General features: G+C 38.4%; 2 protein-coding genes across 4 annotated transcripts; one reads left to right on the forward strand and one right to left on the reverse strand.

Moving 5' to 3' along the window:
• Positions 1-81: 81 nt before the first annotated feature.
• LOC119414551 (ankyrin repeat domain-containing protein 13C) lies at positions 82-11218 on the reverse strand. 3 transcript variants are annotated; one of them, XM_037681647.1, is made up of 14 exons: positions 10867-11218; positions 10393-10784; positions 10267-10308; positions 9318-9422; positions 7384-7469; positions 7179-7224; positions 6936-7002; positions 6627-6771; positions 6387-6542; positions 4271-4432; positions 4107-4186; positions 3901-3999; positions 1441-1541; positions 82-1340 (listed from the first exon to the last, which is right to left on the reverse strand). In XM_037681647.1, the coding sequence occupies exons 2-14, from the start codon at positions 10748-10750 to the stop codon at positions 1210-1212; spliced, it is 1578 nt and encodes a 525-aa protein (XP_037537575.1). In that variant the 5' UTR covers positions 10751-10784; positions 10867-11218; the 3' UTR covers positions 82-1209. The 3 variants fall into 3 exon arrangements, with proteins under 3 accessions (XP_037537575.1, XP_037537576.1, XP_037537574.1); XM_037681648.1 differs by having other exon boundaries at positions 6387-6518; positions 10393-11218; XM_037681646.1 differs by having other exon boundaries at positions 10393-11218.
• Positions 11219-15326: 4108 nt separating this feature from the next.
• Positions 15327-16501, forward strand: znf830 (zinc finger protein 830). The gene has a single exon (XM_037681649.1). It carries the CDS (start codon positions 15400-15402, stop codon positions 16414-16416), a length of 1017 nt encoding a protein of 338 aa, XP_037537577.1. The 5' UTR covers positions 15327-15399; the 3' UTR covers positions 16417-16501.
• Positions 16502-16523: the final 22 nt, after the last annotated feature.

Below are 16523 nucleotides of genomic sequence, written 5' to 3' on the forward strand. Positions count from 1 at the left end.
CCACATGATGCTGCTGGCATCAACATAAAGCTCGTTAAAGAGTTAAAACTTGCATAAAGTCAGTTGAAACATGATGCTGGTGCTTTATTTAAAGGGATGTGAAGTGGTTATGATTGCAGTACATTTTAACTGAAGCCAGCGACAATGGATCAGAATAATTCCTATTTGGATGAATGTATCCAGTTTTATAAACTTCACAGCTTGGTTTTCCCTCCTTGGCTTTCTATATATGTGTAGAAAATATTTTTAATGAGCACTACAAGTTCTAAAGTGTTAGTGTTACATTTCTTTTAAAACTCATCTAAATATCAGTGGATCTGGAGGTAATATACAGTAACAAATGCTTAAATAATGTAGCATAAAGATGCATGTGATCCAAAAGGCCAACACAGCCACAGCATGCCTTAAATATCAGTGCAGTAATAAACTTTAAGAACAGTTTACCTGATATCCCATCTGGGTTCTCCCCCACACAAACTGACACAACAAACCTCAACACAACATATCACTCTGAGCACAGAGCTCGTTATCACGACAAAACGTGGACAGCTGAGAGGTAACATTAGCAAACCTGAACACACAGGAGACTGTGTCCTGCATGGGAAAAAGGCTGAATATCTGCATTTTTCAGCCAAAGCCTTTTCCCACCTGGTTAAAAAAACATTCTTAAGAACTGGAAATGTATTGCTACACAGTGTTACTCATTTGAGTTTATATATAGTACACAATATATAAATGAACAGTAAGCTCAGTTTGAGGATATAGCTATTATTTGTTATTGTGAATTAAAGAGACATGAACTATTTTACATATGATGGGAGTGATGTTTCGAGAATGAGAATCCTTACAGATGAAATAAAGTATATATTTAAATACCGATGAGATGTACGAGCTGGGTCACCTGACAGCTTTAAAAGTAGAGAACAGCAGCTTTAACGGCTCAGTTTATGAACAGCGAGAACAAAGAAAGCCATCACTCATTTCACAAAAACAACTGCCGGCACTCTATATGCCACATGGAGCTCTGATATTTTCTTGCATTGATTTGCTTTGGATACATCAGCAAAATGAACATTAACTCTTTTTTTTCTTTTTTTTTAAAGTTACTCCCTTTATTTTCTCTTCTTGAACAACTAATGGATTCAGAATGAGCCTGCGCTCTCCCGAACCCGCTAGCCGTTTCCTGTTTGTGTCAGACGTGTCAACAGATCAGAGGTCTGGGAAGCGGTTGGGATCTTCCTTGTACTCAGCAGGGATGTAGAAAATAGACTCTTCAAATTTGTCGTAGCGGAATTCCTGAAAGGTGACAGTCGCTGTGATCGTGGGGAAGACGGGGATGTCTGCAAGGCAAGAAACAAAACAAAAGAAAAAACGTTATTTTGTGATCTTCCACCTGAAGCTCAACCAGTCTCGCAGGCACTCAGGTAGGTCGACACGTACCTAGTTTGACTGGAAACCCAGGTGGAAGCTTCATCTGAACAAACTCTCTGAGTTTGTTGAAGTGCTTGAACGGCGCTACGACTTCCAAGACGTTTAGTAACCTGGAGGCAGAGGGAAGTGAGTCAGCAGTGTGTAACTAAAGCTCATTTCTCTACTTCATCTGACTCACATCATGAATCCAAATGCACAGAGTTTAGCAGAAGTCTCCAAGATTTTTTTTAGTGCATATAAAGCAACAACTACTAAAAACATGGATCTAGTTTAATTACATTTTTACACTTTTTGTCAAAAGCAGGGATGCGTAATATTATTATTATTATTATTATTATTAAAGGTATCGGCCGATATTAGTGATAAAGTTAAATATTGGACATCAGCCATTCCATCAAAATAACTCACTGATATGAAAGGCGCTGTTTTTGTATGACAACCCGGACGCCTGCAGCGCCAGCACAACGTTATGACGTCATACGTGCCTACCTGATCTGATCACAGCGGAGAGGAAGAAGTGAAAATGTCGGCTGTGTGGAAGTTTTTTAAAGTGTCAAAAACTGACAGCAGAACTGCTTTTTGTAATGACTGCTCAGCGTCAGTGATGCGAGGAGGAGCGAAAACTAAGTCCTGCAACACTTTGAACCCAATTAACCACCCCAAGAACCACCATTCTGACCATTACGATGAGTTCATGGTGGCTGGAAAGGAAAGTGAGAGAGCGGTCAACCACGGAGAAACAAAACCTCACCAGCAGTCCGTTCTACAAACTTTGGACAAAGCAAAGAAATACAGTCGCGACCACCTGAGGGCAAAAGGCGTCACTCAGAAACTGATGTGTATTGCTCTGGATAACCAACCATTTTCATACGATATTGGATTTTGAACATTTTTGGACTACGTTGAGCCTCGCTACATTGTCCCCAGTCGGGGATATTTTTCCGACGTAGCCTTACCCGAGCAGCAAGTCGTCATTTCCAACGTCATTGAGAAGCTAATAGCCGATAGCACTTGGGCGAGTTTAACCACAGACATGTGGACGTCAAGTGTTAGCCCTGTTAGCATGATTAGACTTACGGCACAATGGATAGACAAAAACATCATCAAAACAACACAAACAATTTACAGCCCCATTTTTGGCACCTGCATTTGGTAACAGGCCAAATTGACAAAGACCATGCAGATTAATGTAGTATTTTATTCCACAGCAGAGAGAGCTGCTGTGGTGAAGTGAGAACAACAGATGTTTACAAAAATCTCTGTAAGTAGGTCTAGGGGGGGAAATATCGTTATTGGTATCGGTTAACTTATCGGCCAAATAAGTTTTAACATATTGACGTATCGGATATCGACAAAAATCCAATATTGTGCATCCCTCGTTGAAAGCATTTTAAGGGACCTTTAAGCTTCTGCTATTCCATTATAAGTTTGCCAACAACTTCTCAACATCTTGCAAGTAAAAGCTAGCCTGAGTTTATAGTTCAAGGGGAAACTAGAGGGACAAAAAGTGTAAACCACCAGAATCATGAAACAAGATCATCTAATTTGCCACAATAAATAGTAAATAATTTTCTCCAACAGCACCTCTGGTGATTTTTTTTTCATGTTAGAACATTAAACTACATTATTAAAGGAGTAAATATATTTTAATACAATGCAGAAAAAAAACCTAAAAGGAAAATTACATTAAAAAGCCATTAGATATGATAAAGAATGGGGTTTTAATGTTGTTTCCATTAAGGTTCACTCAGTAGAGGAGATAAAGTAATTTACTTACATAAGATAACCCCTCATGAATGTTGCATCATCTGCTCATTTTAAATTGCATATGTCTTTAAAATGTACTTTTCTCACGTCTAATTTTGTTGTTGTCTATGAACTCTTTAAGATCGTGAGTCAACAAAACACCACTTTACCTTAAAAGAACTAATTAAAATATATCCATCACTTGAAAATGGTAAGATTTAAAAATTAATAAATAAAACGGCAAACCATCTTTAAGATTTACAAAAATAAGAGCATTTGAAAGTGTATTTCCTCTCATTAAGAACACTTTTTTATTTGTAAAAATTAATAATTTGGAAACACACAATTAACCGTCATTAAATCTTGAAGTTTTTTTTTTTTTTGAGTAACAAATAAAAGAGTTGAAAAATGCAGGAAAAACTAGAAGCTTGTTTTTGGTTGTTTCAGAAACAACAGGCTGAATGTTATAAACAACTGAATTTGAGCAAATATATAAAATGATGTTGGAGCTTCTCTTTAGAACTAAAAAAGTGGAAAAAATCTTCAATGAATGTCTTTGAGTTGATTTTGCGTATTGCTTCTGCAGCCTTTTCATGTACCAGGTCTTTTATACCAATTATTTCATCTCTGCTCAACCCTTTCCTAAACTCCCAAGAGTATTCTCAGGATCAAGCTGCTTTGCGAGCTTTATGAGGAGATCTAAGGAGGATGGGATTTACTTACGACTCGATGCCTAAAGGGAAATCCTGGCTCATAGCTACAGTAGCTTTGAAGTTCTTCTTGCTTTCTTTACACACAAGTTCTCGGCCAAGATGAGGAGGCCTGGAGGTGAGTAGACACAAACAGATAAAGGTATTACACACTCAGCAGTTACTCAGATTTTCTTGTGGCCGCCCTAAATAAACAGGCTAATTGTAGCAGATGCTTACTTTCCAGGCTCTGCAGTTACGTACTCTTCCCAAGAAATGGTGTTAGGAGTTGGAGCTGTGAGGGACTGCCTTCTCACAGGCTGGAGGGACAGAACCAACTAATTAAAGAGTTGTTACATTGAACTACTGGGTAATTAAACCAGATCACTAAATTATTTCATTACCTCAAAATTCTGCTCACTGATGCCGCCTCCTTTACTCAAACTCTCCATGATGGCTTTGTTCCTCAAGATGTCTTCTTCACTTAAGTGCTCCCGTCGTTTCCTTGACTCTAGCACCAGGCCGTTCACCGAATAGAAGTCAGCCAGAAAGTTTCCAACCCTCTCCTGAACAGAAAGAAACCAGATGTTGGAAAGTCTTCAGGAGTTAATATTAATTTTTCCCGTTCACACTCTTTGACATCCTAAAATGTTCTACAGTTCAAGCCTGAAGGTTAAACTGTACTACAGTAACAACAAAGTCCAAGCTCAATAATCCAGGTATACAATACAACATTTTTCAGTCAGGTCTACAGTACTACTACAGTACTACAGTAGTCCCTCGCTACTTCGCGGTTCGTTTTTCGCGGACTTGCTTTATCGCGATTTTTCAAAATAAGAGTGGACATGACACACAGCTGGCTGACTGATGGATGAGCCGCACGGTTGGCAGGGAATTTTTATTTAAAATAAAATATTTTAAATTATTAAGCACATGCTGCACATTAGTGCAGCCCAGAGCTGCAGAAAACGCTTCCTCCTGCAGCTGAACAGCTGTTCTCCGTGCAGAGCTAAGAAGTGGGCGTGGCCACAAACGCTTGCAGGTGGCAAAGAGCAGCGGAGGCAGAGAGTTGAAATCATGACATTCTGTGCTCTTTTAGAGCGTTTAGAGTTTAGAAACATTGTTTAGAATGTTGCAAGAGTGTAGGAAGGGTTTAAAACACCTTTATATATATAATAAAATAAACTACTTACTACTTGTACTATTATTCCTTCTTCACGGTTTTTCACTTATCGTAGGGCTTCAGGGTACGGATCCCCCGTGATAAACGAGGGACTACTGTATCTTACAAAGCCACAAAAACTGAGATAAAGAAAAAAATATTGCAAAATCTGTCTTTTATGATGTGATGCATAAGTTTACTTTATGGAAAGCAAGACACTTTACTGAAAAGCTTCTAAAAATCACAATTTTATTTAACAATTTCTAGATTTATTGCTTTTGAAGAGCCTAAATAGACATGAAATTAATTATCGGTAGTAAACTGGATTTATATTGTTTTATCATTGATGATAAGCTTTTAAGCGACTCTGAAGCCTCATGCACTCAGCTGTGATGTGTTTGCATGCTGCAGACAGCAGTCAGAAGTCAAGGCTACTATGATAATATACTGTGTTGCCATGTATGCTAAATTACCACCATTCTTTGTTATAAAAGGTGGCAGTCTCAATGCAATCTTGATATTTTTCAGACTTGCTTCAAATGAGTTGGTTGTGTAAGTAAAGTGTAACCAGACACTTGGTTCACAATAATTTAGAGTTGAGTGCAAATACAGCAGGTAAAACAGAGCACAGGTGATAAAGGTTGCTGTTTTCTGCTTCAATGTGTATCATCTACTCACTAAAGAACAAATATATTGAGTCAAAATAGTAGTGTTGATGTCACTGTAAAACCAGAGCTTTGCCTGACAGTGTGAACATGCGCCGAGCAAAACAAATATTTCAGCAGTATGATTTTTCCATTATGCCCCATGTGTAGTCTTGGCAGGGGCCACCCTGGTGTGGTTTTTGTTTGTTTGTTTTGGGACTACATCATAGGAAGAGAATGAAGTGTGTCAAAGGGAAACTGTGGGAAAAGTCGCTGCGGTCATTTTGCATGTCATCTGAAAGTAACGAGTAAAAAAAATACTCTTCAAACTGACCACAGTATATGTAGGCTCTCTCACTGATTGCTTATAAAATATGAACAAAGCCTCTGTGACTTGAGCACCGGGCTCTGACTGAGAGCTCAGATTGATAACACAGCTGCAACTCTAAATCACATGGCAGCAAAGCATACCTGCTTTATTCAGTAAGTTTCTCCACAATAAATGATACATTTCTGCACAAAATATGGAACTGAGTCAGTAAGTGCTATTATTTTAAGCACCCTATATTTATGTATGTAAAATCTTAAAAGTCATTGTGATTCTATGACCTCTATGTCGTTACACAAGTGTTTATAACGCACACAGTTTCATAAAGTAGAGACTTTGCGTTTATTTATTGTTTTATGTTTAGCATACATCTAAGCTAGTCTTACTGTTTTGTCCTCTCTGAAGAGCCAGCCAATCTGACTACGAGAGAAGGTGATGGACTTTGTTGACAGGGTTGCAGAGTAGACGTCACTGCTCATCAGAATGTCCACTTCTTCTTCAGTCTCCATCTCTGACTCCTTGGAGGAGGAGCGGGGTGAGCACTAGATTTTACTTGTCTTATTAAACAATTGTTCACAACATAAACAAATGAGAACATTGAATTTTGGCTCGTAACAGTTCTTTACCTCATGGTGTATTCTTTGGTACACTTCTGCTTCATTGTCCAGAACCACAAAGGACTGTGAGGGCGGGGCGTCACCGTTGAAAATAAAGCTCAGATCTCCACGCTGACACTTCATATCATTGAAGTCTATGAGGGTAGTATTGAGCCTAAATCAAGAGAGAGGACAGAGGATTAGGAGGGTATGAAGATTGGTGTCCTACTTTTTAGATCTAAAAGAAGTTTTGACCTGGATATCCACTACTTGCTGCATTAAACACTCCTTTTTTTTAAATCACAGACAGACACAGATTTGATCTTTTTGGTGTCTTACCTGATATTTATGCCCTGCTTGTAGATTTTACAAGCATCAGATGGCAGCATTCTGGACAGCAAAGGAACTGAAACAGACAATCGTTTAATAAACTAATCAGTGGCAAATTAACAACTTTCAACTATGCTTCATAAATTCAATCTAAATTAAAGTTTTTGTCATTTTAATAGTGTTCAAAATGAGGAAATACAATCAACTTTGTTTTGTTAAAAAAAAAAAAAAAAAAAAAAAAAAAAACCTCACCCCAGCTTTGAAAGTCCCAGTGCACCTCCAGATAAAAGTCACCAAGCTGTAAAATAAAAAGACACAAACACGTCTGACTGAAGGTTTCATCATAAATTAGAAAACAAAGACTTGGATGTTTTTCAGTAATTCATTTATGCCAAATCTTTGCAGAGGTTTTAAAAACAAAGGAGCTGTGTATTTGAAAACCAGCAGAGACACTAACCTCTTTGAGAGCTTTCAGTAATTTTGGCCTCTTGTCCTCCACACTTTCCCTCGACTGCTGCTTCAACTTCCTTAATATAGCTGTGACTGAAAGAACATGGAAACAAACAAACAAGCAAAAAAAAAACAAAAGAATAAGCTCAAGAACTAAAATCAGCAAAGACACTGTAAGACATGACAATTACAACAACACAGGCAACTTTATATCTGGTTTGCTACAGATATATAAAAGTCAACAGAGATTTAGGTAAATAACTAGTAACGGATGGAATGACTAATATAATTAATACAAAACCCTGTTCACAACTGGTCACAAAAGATGCCTAACAATATTATTTCTTAGCTGGCTTTCTGTTTAAACAGGCAATTTTAGGTTCATCTGTACACTAAGGCCTTCTCAGATAAAAAAGTTAGTGCCACAAAACTTCTAATGAATTATTTTTCAAAAAAGATACCTGTGTTAACAAATAAAAATCTGATCAAATTAGCGTCCCTGTTCCAGTGTTAAAACAGGATTAAGAGTGAAAGTAAAGCAGCTGTAAAAGATTAAATCCCATTGAAAAACTGTGCCTCATAAATCAAGTCCTGACTGGACATTTTTCTCTTATTATTGTTTTTTCTGCTGGCACCAATATATATATTTTTTTGCTCTTTCCAACATTTTTTGATGACTTATCATACAGGATAGGTGACATTTTTCACAGCCAGTTCAGGAGACTGAATCCTGCAAGTTTAACCTTGCACATCGCTAGTGTGAAATATACACCCCAGTGCTTTGATTCGTTTATGTAATCAACGCAGGAGACCCATTTAAATACGTCAGCTAATTTAAATAAAACATATTGCAAAGGCACAAAAAGCAATGACTGCATCAGCAGATATAACTCACTGGCCCATAAAAATGTCTCCCAGAAACTGGCCAGTGACCCTTTAATGATACAGAATGGAGCGGAGTAAGTCAGCACATTTGAGTGAAGCTACTTCAGCCCGTGGAAATACTGGACTGTGAACGGTTGTGGCTAAGAGGGGTGATGCTGACGAGGCGCTCGCTGCTTGTCGCTGCGCACGCCGACAACCAGAGAACGAGCTGCTGAAACAAGGTGCACAGGTGTGAAAGGAAAAGGCTTGATGACATGACCGCAGTGTTTCATTAAGGATTGTAACACGCACTTTATTTAACACAACCCTCATGTACTTTTTGTGGTCTCACTAAGTGCTAGCAGCTGTGTGCTTGTATTAGTAAAAATGTAAATACCTTTTTGTCTCACTAGTGTATGACTTTTCATGTCCTTGCTGATGATGTCAAAGTACCCCACCCCACTCCACTACCATCGTTCCTGCTTCCCATGAGAGGTTTGACCTTCTCAGAGCAAAGCTCCTGGTTCCAGGCACAGTACCCGGCCAGCCTGCCACAGCAGGCAGAGATAGCCGAGATGCATACTAACTACGTTCAGGGTTATTTATTAAAATAACAGGCCTCAAAGTCTCCACTCAGGATTCCAGTAAGTCAGTTATAACTTCTAAAGCATCTAAAAACTTTTCTTTCTTTTTTAAGTAAAAAGAGAAAATGTAACTCCAACCACTTAGCTATAATCACCTGCTACTTTTCACATGATAAACAATTTGTTGCACTGGACATCAAATCAAAAAGCAACAGCTTCACTGAGAGGTGTAACGACTAAGTCGGGGCACAAACTGTTTATAATTACAAGTCCTAAGAGAAACTCCAACCTTGTTGTCTTTGAGTTGACCATATAGCAGCTGCCATGTTTAAATATTCAGAATGCATGATAAAAATAAAAAAGTGGAATCCATTAGATGGGCAGAACTAACCCTGAAGGTCAAAACATTACAGTGCATGATTACAGGTATGCCAATGAAATTATTATACATGTACCAAATAAAAAAAATTATTATTTTTTTAATATTACTCACTCATCTGTCTGTCACCGTAGCTGATAGCTTCTGCTAAAGGACTCCATCCCTGTGCGTTTTTTATCTTCACAGGAGCGTTATGGGCCAGAAGCAGAAGAGCGCACTCTAAAAAAGAAAACGTACAAATACTCTCAGACACATGTAATCAGTCTGCACACGTGTTTACTCTGTACGCTGTTCACCTTATATGCTAGGTGACTTTACGCAGAACCACGAGGCATGAGAAACATGACAACAAGCTGGTTTTGAATCCACTGTATCTAAAAGCACAATATCTCCAAAATGTATTTACAAATAGGGACTGAAATTCATTTTTTTTCCAAACTGACCAATTAAAACAATTTCTCATTTAAAAAATTTGATATCAAATTCTATATAAACCTCTTCCTGTGGATGATTGAAGCTTCATCCCCATCGCCTTATAATCTAGATGTTTTTGCCATCTTATTTTAATTTGTTAAATAAAACCTGTATGCCTTTTTATAACTGTCCATTGTTGTCATCATTCTTTGTTGAAATCAGGTCTCTCTTGTAAACGAGTCCTCGAGGCTCAATGGGATTAACCTGTCTAAATAAAGGTTGAATGAATGAATAATTACATGGTAATGTAAGTCCTCAGTTAGTGTTTTTTATGTAACCATGTGCAAATTGCATTGTTCTGTAACTGAAATATACCTGAGAAAAACCTGCATTCAACCATTACCCAAATATTTAAAATTTGCTTCCTTTTTAGGCGATCAAAGACCTTTGTTGAATAATCTTATCCTTGCTTCTGTGTTCTACCAAGATAATTTTAACTTTACTATCCAAAGTTTAAAGACACAGTGGATATGGGTGGACTGGCTTTTAGAAAAACTAGTTTTGTTTTCGCACAATAGTGCTGAATTCTGTGCATGTTACAAGACCATGAAGTTTCCAAACTTGTTATTCTGAGACTGCTCAGCTGTACCTTTGTGGCCCAGCATCACAGCCAGGTGAAGAGGTGTGTTCCCTGCAGAGACACAAACACAAGTCCAGGTGAAACAAACACTTTTTATTCAAAGCACCTACAATCAGCTGTGTAATACCAGCTTACCGTGAACATCTTTCTGCGAGATGCTGTTGGTCCTGATGAGAGAGGAGAGCCGACGCACGTCTCCTTTGAACACGCACTCGTGAACAGGGAACTCCAGCTCGTCACTCGTCAGGATTATCGGGTTTTTGTTGCTATCTTCCGCGACGACTGGTGCGTTTCCATTGATGTTGTTTGCATTGAGCTGCTCTTGCAGGGCTGAGGATTTGACCGATTTGTGGAAAGCCTTGTTGGACTTAAAGTAACCCGTACCGTTAGGGATCGTCCCGTTGGAGGTCTCGTCGTAGGCGTCCATTATCGCTTGGTTTTTGTTGGTTTTTTTGTGGTCCTTCCGTGAAGTGCGAATCTTTTCACCCGTCATGATGACTACAGGACGTGAATAACTAGATCACAAGCTGAGGTGTGGCGGTACAGTAATTTAGGAGCAAGTCAGCATGAACAAAAACGGCACATTAATATTCAAGACAACGCCTATACCTTGAATGCCTCGTAGTTTGTTGTTATTTATATGTCGTAACCGTCTGTGCTCGACTTCAAGTCAACGTTAGCTCCCAGAAGACGCTAGCCTGCTAGCTTACAATAAAATAATAAATATGGTGGGTGCGGCGATGAGAACACAAATTAAAGCTAAACATAAAAGAACACACACTTGCTAAATAAACATGAATGTGGAAATTACAACGACCGACAGGCGACTACATCGTTGTCTTTTCTATCGCATCTTAAATGCACGTTTTAAAATTGTATCGATTCAGTCTTTGCGGCAGAAGTCGGTGGCGGACAGGTTCGGTAGAATAAACCTACAGGGCTAACGTCCCGTTAGCACCGCTAATGCGCCGCAAATCTCGCGAGATTACCGTTCATCGGTTTAGAGCGTGAAAATCAATGTATTTATTATATGGGTGAACTAATGACCAGTAAAATAAATTAAATAGAAGTATTTCGAGTCAGCATCTCTTATTTACTTACTGATCCAACTTAAGATTAAACATTATTAGACAAGAACGATAACTAATTTTATACATAGACAAGGTCAAGGTTTTCTTTGTCATTCGCATCTCATGTGGTACATGTGGTGGAACGAAATTTTGTACACAGGGTCCCAGTTACATCCAACAAAAGTATACATTGTAAAAGAAAAACAGTAATCTAATTTTTACTGATGCAAATATGACTATGCCAACAAAATAAAAATAAAAAAACAAAAACGTTTTTTCCTCCAGACTTAGGCTTTCAAATTTGCAATCAAGTCAACAGGAGTGCATATATACATAGGTATTAAGTGATCATTTAATGAGCTTCATGTCACTAATTTGCTCTGAGCCTAGTTCATTTTGATCCATCTGGAAGTGCAGACATTCAGACTGATAACTGAAATAAATAAATAAAACAGCAATCTTAATGAGAAATTTAAACCTTCTTACAGCAATATTCACTTTGGGTTTGGATACCTGCTCACATCAAAAGTGAAAGCAAATAAATTGGCAATTATAATTTTTACTTCAAAATGGTGACTTTGTTTAGCTTATTTTGTATTATCAGTTACTGTGTTTTATCTTAAAATGCACACTTTTTCAGAATGAGCTCTTCTTTACACTGTATTTGTTGAACTGAAACGTGCTTGTGTTGATGCTCTAAAGCAGGGGTGTCAAACTCACTTACAAAAGGGGGCCACAATTAAAACCTTTTTCAAGCTAAGGGCAAGTTTCAGAATCTACATTAACTCAAGTCAAGATACCAAACATCTTTTTGTTTGCAGGTTCCTCAAAAAGAGTTTGATTGGTCTCATTTGATGTTCTCTATTGCACTTTTGACATCATAATCATCAATGGCTCTCATGGAATTAATAGAACAAATAACTACTGCTGTCGATCAAAAACAGTATTGTGTTAGCATTTTTGTTGATTTTAAAAAAGCATTCGATACTATTGACCACACTATTCTCCTTGAAAAATTGAATAAATATGGTATAAGAGGACCAGCATTACGCTGGGTATCTAGCTATTTAAAAGATAGGAAACAGTTTGTACAAATAAATGGTGTAAGATCTGACCTGTGCAATATCACTTGTGGAGTTCCTCAAGGCTCTGTACTTGGACCAAAGTTATTTATTTTATATGTGAATGACTTAGTGAATGTATCAGGACTCCTCAAATGTGTCCTTTTTGCAAATGACACCACATTTTTTTTGTTTGGGTAAAGATGTAAAACGGATGTTGGAATTAATAAAGACAGAATTTGATAAAATACAAACTTGGTTTAAACTTAATAAATTATCATTAAATTTAGATAAAACTAATTACATGATATTTAGTAACAAAAAGAGAACTGTTGATGATCCATTTAAAATTGAGGGTGTTGAGATTTGTAGAGTTAATGAGATGAAATTTTTGGGTGTAATCATTGATGAACAGCTAACATGGAAAAATCACATCAATTCTTTAAGAATAAAAATATCTAAATCTATTGCAGTACTATACAAAGTCAGGGAATTATTAAATGATAAAGCTCTGTACATGTTGTATAACACAATCATTGTTCCACATTTAATCTATTGCATTGATGTTTGGGGGAAAGCGTGTAAAACGTTTACAAAACCCATTTTTACTTTACAGAAAAGAGCTGTAAGAATTATTACCAGAAAGCATTACTGTCACCCATCAAGCACATTATTTTATCAACTGAAGTTATTGAAGTTCCATGATTTGGTAGATTAATCAGTTATGTATAGGGCTCAAAATAACACATTACCATTAAATATCCAAAGAAATTTTATTAAGACAAAGTTGTTACAATCTTAAGGGGATAGAGATATTTGTCAAACCAAAATTCAGAACTAGTCTGAAGGGAAGGTCTACCTCAATCCAAGGAGTTGGATTGTGGAATGGTCTAGAGAGTGATGGTAAAAATGCCAAGTCAATGTGTACATTTAAGAAAAAGATCAAAGCTGAATTGTTAAAAAAGTATATATGAAGTAGCTTAGTGTGTTTTTGTATTAGAATTAGAAAAATTAAAAAGAGTTATTCATTTTGTTCTGTTACTTGAAGATTATTATGATTGAAATAATTGTTTGAAGAAAGGGGCAGATATAATAAGATTTTTTCTTCTTTTTGCTGCCTTTCATTTTAAATCTCTTGTATTTTTTATATTGTTATGGAATTGTTTTGTATTTTTTTTACACGTCTTAGTGTATTACCCACAGTAACCATGGAAACAGTGGTGCCAGCTCTCTTCAGGTCATGGACCAGCTCCTCTCGTGTAGTTCTGGGCTGATTCCTCACTTTTCTTAGGATCATTGATACGCCATGAGGTGAGATCTGTCATGGAGCCCCAGTCTGAGGGAGATTGACAGTCATGTTTAGCTTCTTCCATTTTCTAAAAATTGCTCCAACAAGCCTTCCGGACCAAAGGCAAAACGTTTCAGCACAAAAAAACAACAACAACAAAAAACTGTCCAGATGACCTGACTGAAAAATGTTGGATTTTATACCTGGATTATTGAGCATGGACTTTGTTGTTTTCAACCAGTTTGACAAGACTGTCAACAAGGAAGAGGGCCGGCAATGGAGGAGGGGGCGTACAAAAGAGACCATCTTATCACAAGCAGAACTGTTTTTTTCCACTTTGGAGTAAACTGTTAGGGAAATAATCAGTTTTGTTGTTGTGCATTTCCTTGACTGATGAAGCCTTCCGGACCGAAGGCGAAATGTTTCAGCACACACAAAAAAAAAGAAACTGTCCAGATGACCTGACTGAAAAATGTTGAATTGCTCCAACACTTAATCTTTTTTCACCAAGCTGCTTGGCAATTGCCCTGTAGCTCTTTCCAGCCTTGTGGAGGTCTACAGTTTTGTCTCTGGTGTCTTTGGACAGCTCTTTGGTCTCAGCCATGTTAGTAGTTGGAGTCTTGCTGATGGTGTGGGGTGGACAGGTGTCTTTATGCAGCTACCGACCTCAAACAGGTGCTTCTAATTTAGAATAATAAGTGGAGTGGAGGTGGACTTTTAAGAGGTGGACTAACAGGTCTTTGAGGGCCAGAATTGTTGTTGATTGGCAGGTGTTCAAATACTTATTTGCAGCAGTAACACACAAATAAATTATTTAAAAATCATACATTGTGATTTCCAGATTTTTCTTTTTTTTTTTGATCATGTCTCTCACAGTGGACATGCACCTAAGATGAAAATTTCAGACCCCTTCATGATTTCAAGGTGGGAGAACTTGCAAAGTTGCAGGATGTTGAAATACTAATTTTCCTCACTGTCATTTTTTTTTTTTTTTTTCCATTTACCCTTCATTTATCCAGGTAGTCTCATTGAGCCACGAGAACTCATTTTCAGGAAAGACCTGTTTGGGGAGCAGATGGGGATTGAGGGCCTTGCTCATGGGCCCAGGGTGGGGCGAATGAGGGTGGGGGCAGGTGTGGGCGCTTCATCTACCCCACCCACATTTTTGATGTTGTCGGTACCGGGGCTTGAACCGACTATCTTCTGATCACAGGCCCACCTTCGCTAGCCTCTGCGCCACCACTCCCCAATGTTAATTAATGATTATGATATGATTTCCCATTCAACTACTTTTCTAATTAAACATATTACTGATAGAAACTGTCATGCAGTGGTAAAGAGGAGCATTTACAGAGTGTACCCATGTTCTAAATAGTCCCAATAAATTAATAAACAATATGTAAAAGAAGCCACGAAGAGAAGTCATATTGTAAGTAATTTTAATCAAATAATTTTACAAATAAAAAAATGATAAAACAAACAAACAAAAGAGAAGTTAGAACAAAAAGATAGCTATATAAAGTAATTTAAATCGATATTACATAAACCTCATGCGCTACACGCTAGAGTTTTGGTCCTCCATTACAGTTGGTGGCAGTAACGGATACCACGACGCTTACTAACCGCAATTAAACCCAAGAAGAAGAAATGTGTCGTCATCTTTATGAGACGCAATATTGGGCGCGCGCTGTAGCGCTTCGGAAAACAAGTTGCGTTATCAATAATGGCTACCTCCAAAAAAGGAAAGAAAGTGGTAAACCAAGAGGAGCTCCGGCGGTTGATGAGGGAGAAACAAAGACAAACTGCGGACAAGAAGCGCGTCGAGTCTCCCTTCGCTAAATACAACAGTCTGGGCCACCTCAGTTGTACCGTGTGCAATGTGCAGGTGAAGTCTGAGCTAGTGTGGCCAGCTCATGTTCTTGGGAAACAGCATAAAGAAAAAGTTGCTGAGTTGAAGGCGGGTAAAATTCAACCAGTGGCACCACAATGTCAAACCGTGAAGAGGAAAGCTTCAGACGACGACGAAATCGTTAAAGCGAAAAAGGCGAAGCCAGCATCGTTTGCAGGTCAGTCTGCATCAGATGCAGGTGTACCTGGAGATTTCTTCGAGAAGCCCAGCGATAAAGCTTCTGTCCAAAAGTCTGCAGGACTCAGTCTCCTGGCAGGAGTTTACGACGAAGATGAGGACGACGAAGAAGCTGGTGAGACGAATCCTGCTCCGAAAGTTGAAGCTGCAGGACTACCTTCTGACTTCTTCGACAGCTCCATCCCGTCTACACCTGCCATTTCCCACTCAGGGTCCATCCTCAAAGCAGACGTGCAGGAGAAGGGCGCTGAAAAGAAAGACAACACTGCCGAAGCCTTGCCTGAGGGCTTCTTTGACGATCCTGTCAGAGATGCCAAAGTTCGCAATGTCGACGCGCCCAAGGATCAAATGGACAAAGAGTGGGAAGAGTTCCAAAAGGAGATCCGACAGGTTAACACCAAATCAGAAGCGATCGTGGCAGAGGACGATGAAGAAGGGCGCATTGAACGCCAGATTGATGAAATCGATGAACAAATTGAGTGTTACAAAAGGGTTGAACTACTTCGAGATAAGCGGGATGTGTTGAAAAGCAAGCTTGTGCCCAAAGTGAGCGAACGAATGGAAACAGTGAGAGCTGAAGAGGAAGAGGACGATGAAGAGGAGTTGTTGGGGCTTTTATCCCAAGACTGGAGGGCTAAAGGGGCTCTGGCTTAATTAATGGTCGTGTTTATAGAAATGTGACTGATCTTACTAGTGTGAAAATGTTGATAAAACTGAGAGCAATTATTATGCAAAGAATGTAACCAGTTCAAGATTTGTAA

Source organism: Nematolebias whitei, chromosome 9, assembly GCF_014905685.2.
Source record: "Nematolebias whitei isolate Nwh7 chromosome 9, NemWhi1, whole genome shotgun sequence".
Classification (NCBI taxonomy): Eukaryota; Metazoa; Chordata; class Actinopteri; order Cyprinodontiformes; family Rivulidae; genus Nematolebias; species Nematolebias whitei.

Coding starts and splice junctions, on each gene's coding strand:
- LOC119414551 (XM_037681647.1), bottom strand. CDS start 10,750: ATGACGGGTGAAAAGATTCGCACTTCACGGAAGGACCACAAAAAAACC. Junction 9,423..10,266: donor TGTGATGCTGGGCCACAAAG/GTACAGCTGAGC, acceptor TTTCTTTTTTAG/AGTGCGCTCTTCTGCTTCTG. Junction 1,542..3,900: donor TTCCCTTTAGGCATCGAGTC/GTAAGTAAATCC, acceptor CTCTGCCTCCAG/GTTACTAAACGTCTTGGAAG.
- znf830 (XM_037681649.1), top strand. CDS start 15,400: ATGGCTACCTCCAAAAAAGGAAAGAAAGTGGTAAACCAAGAGGAGCTC.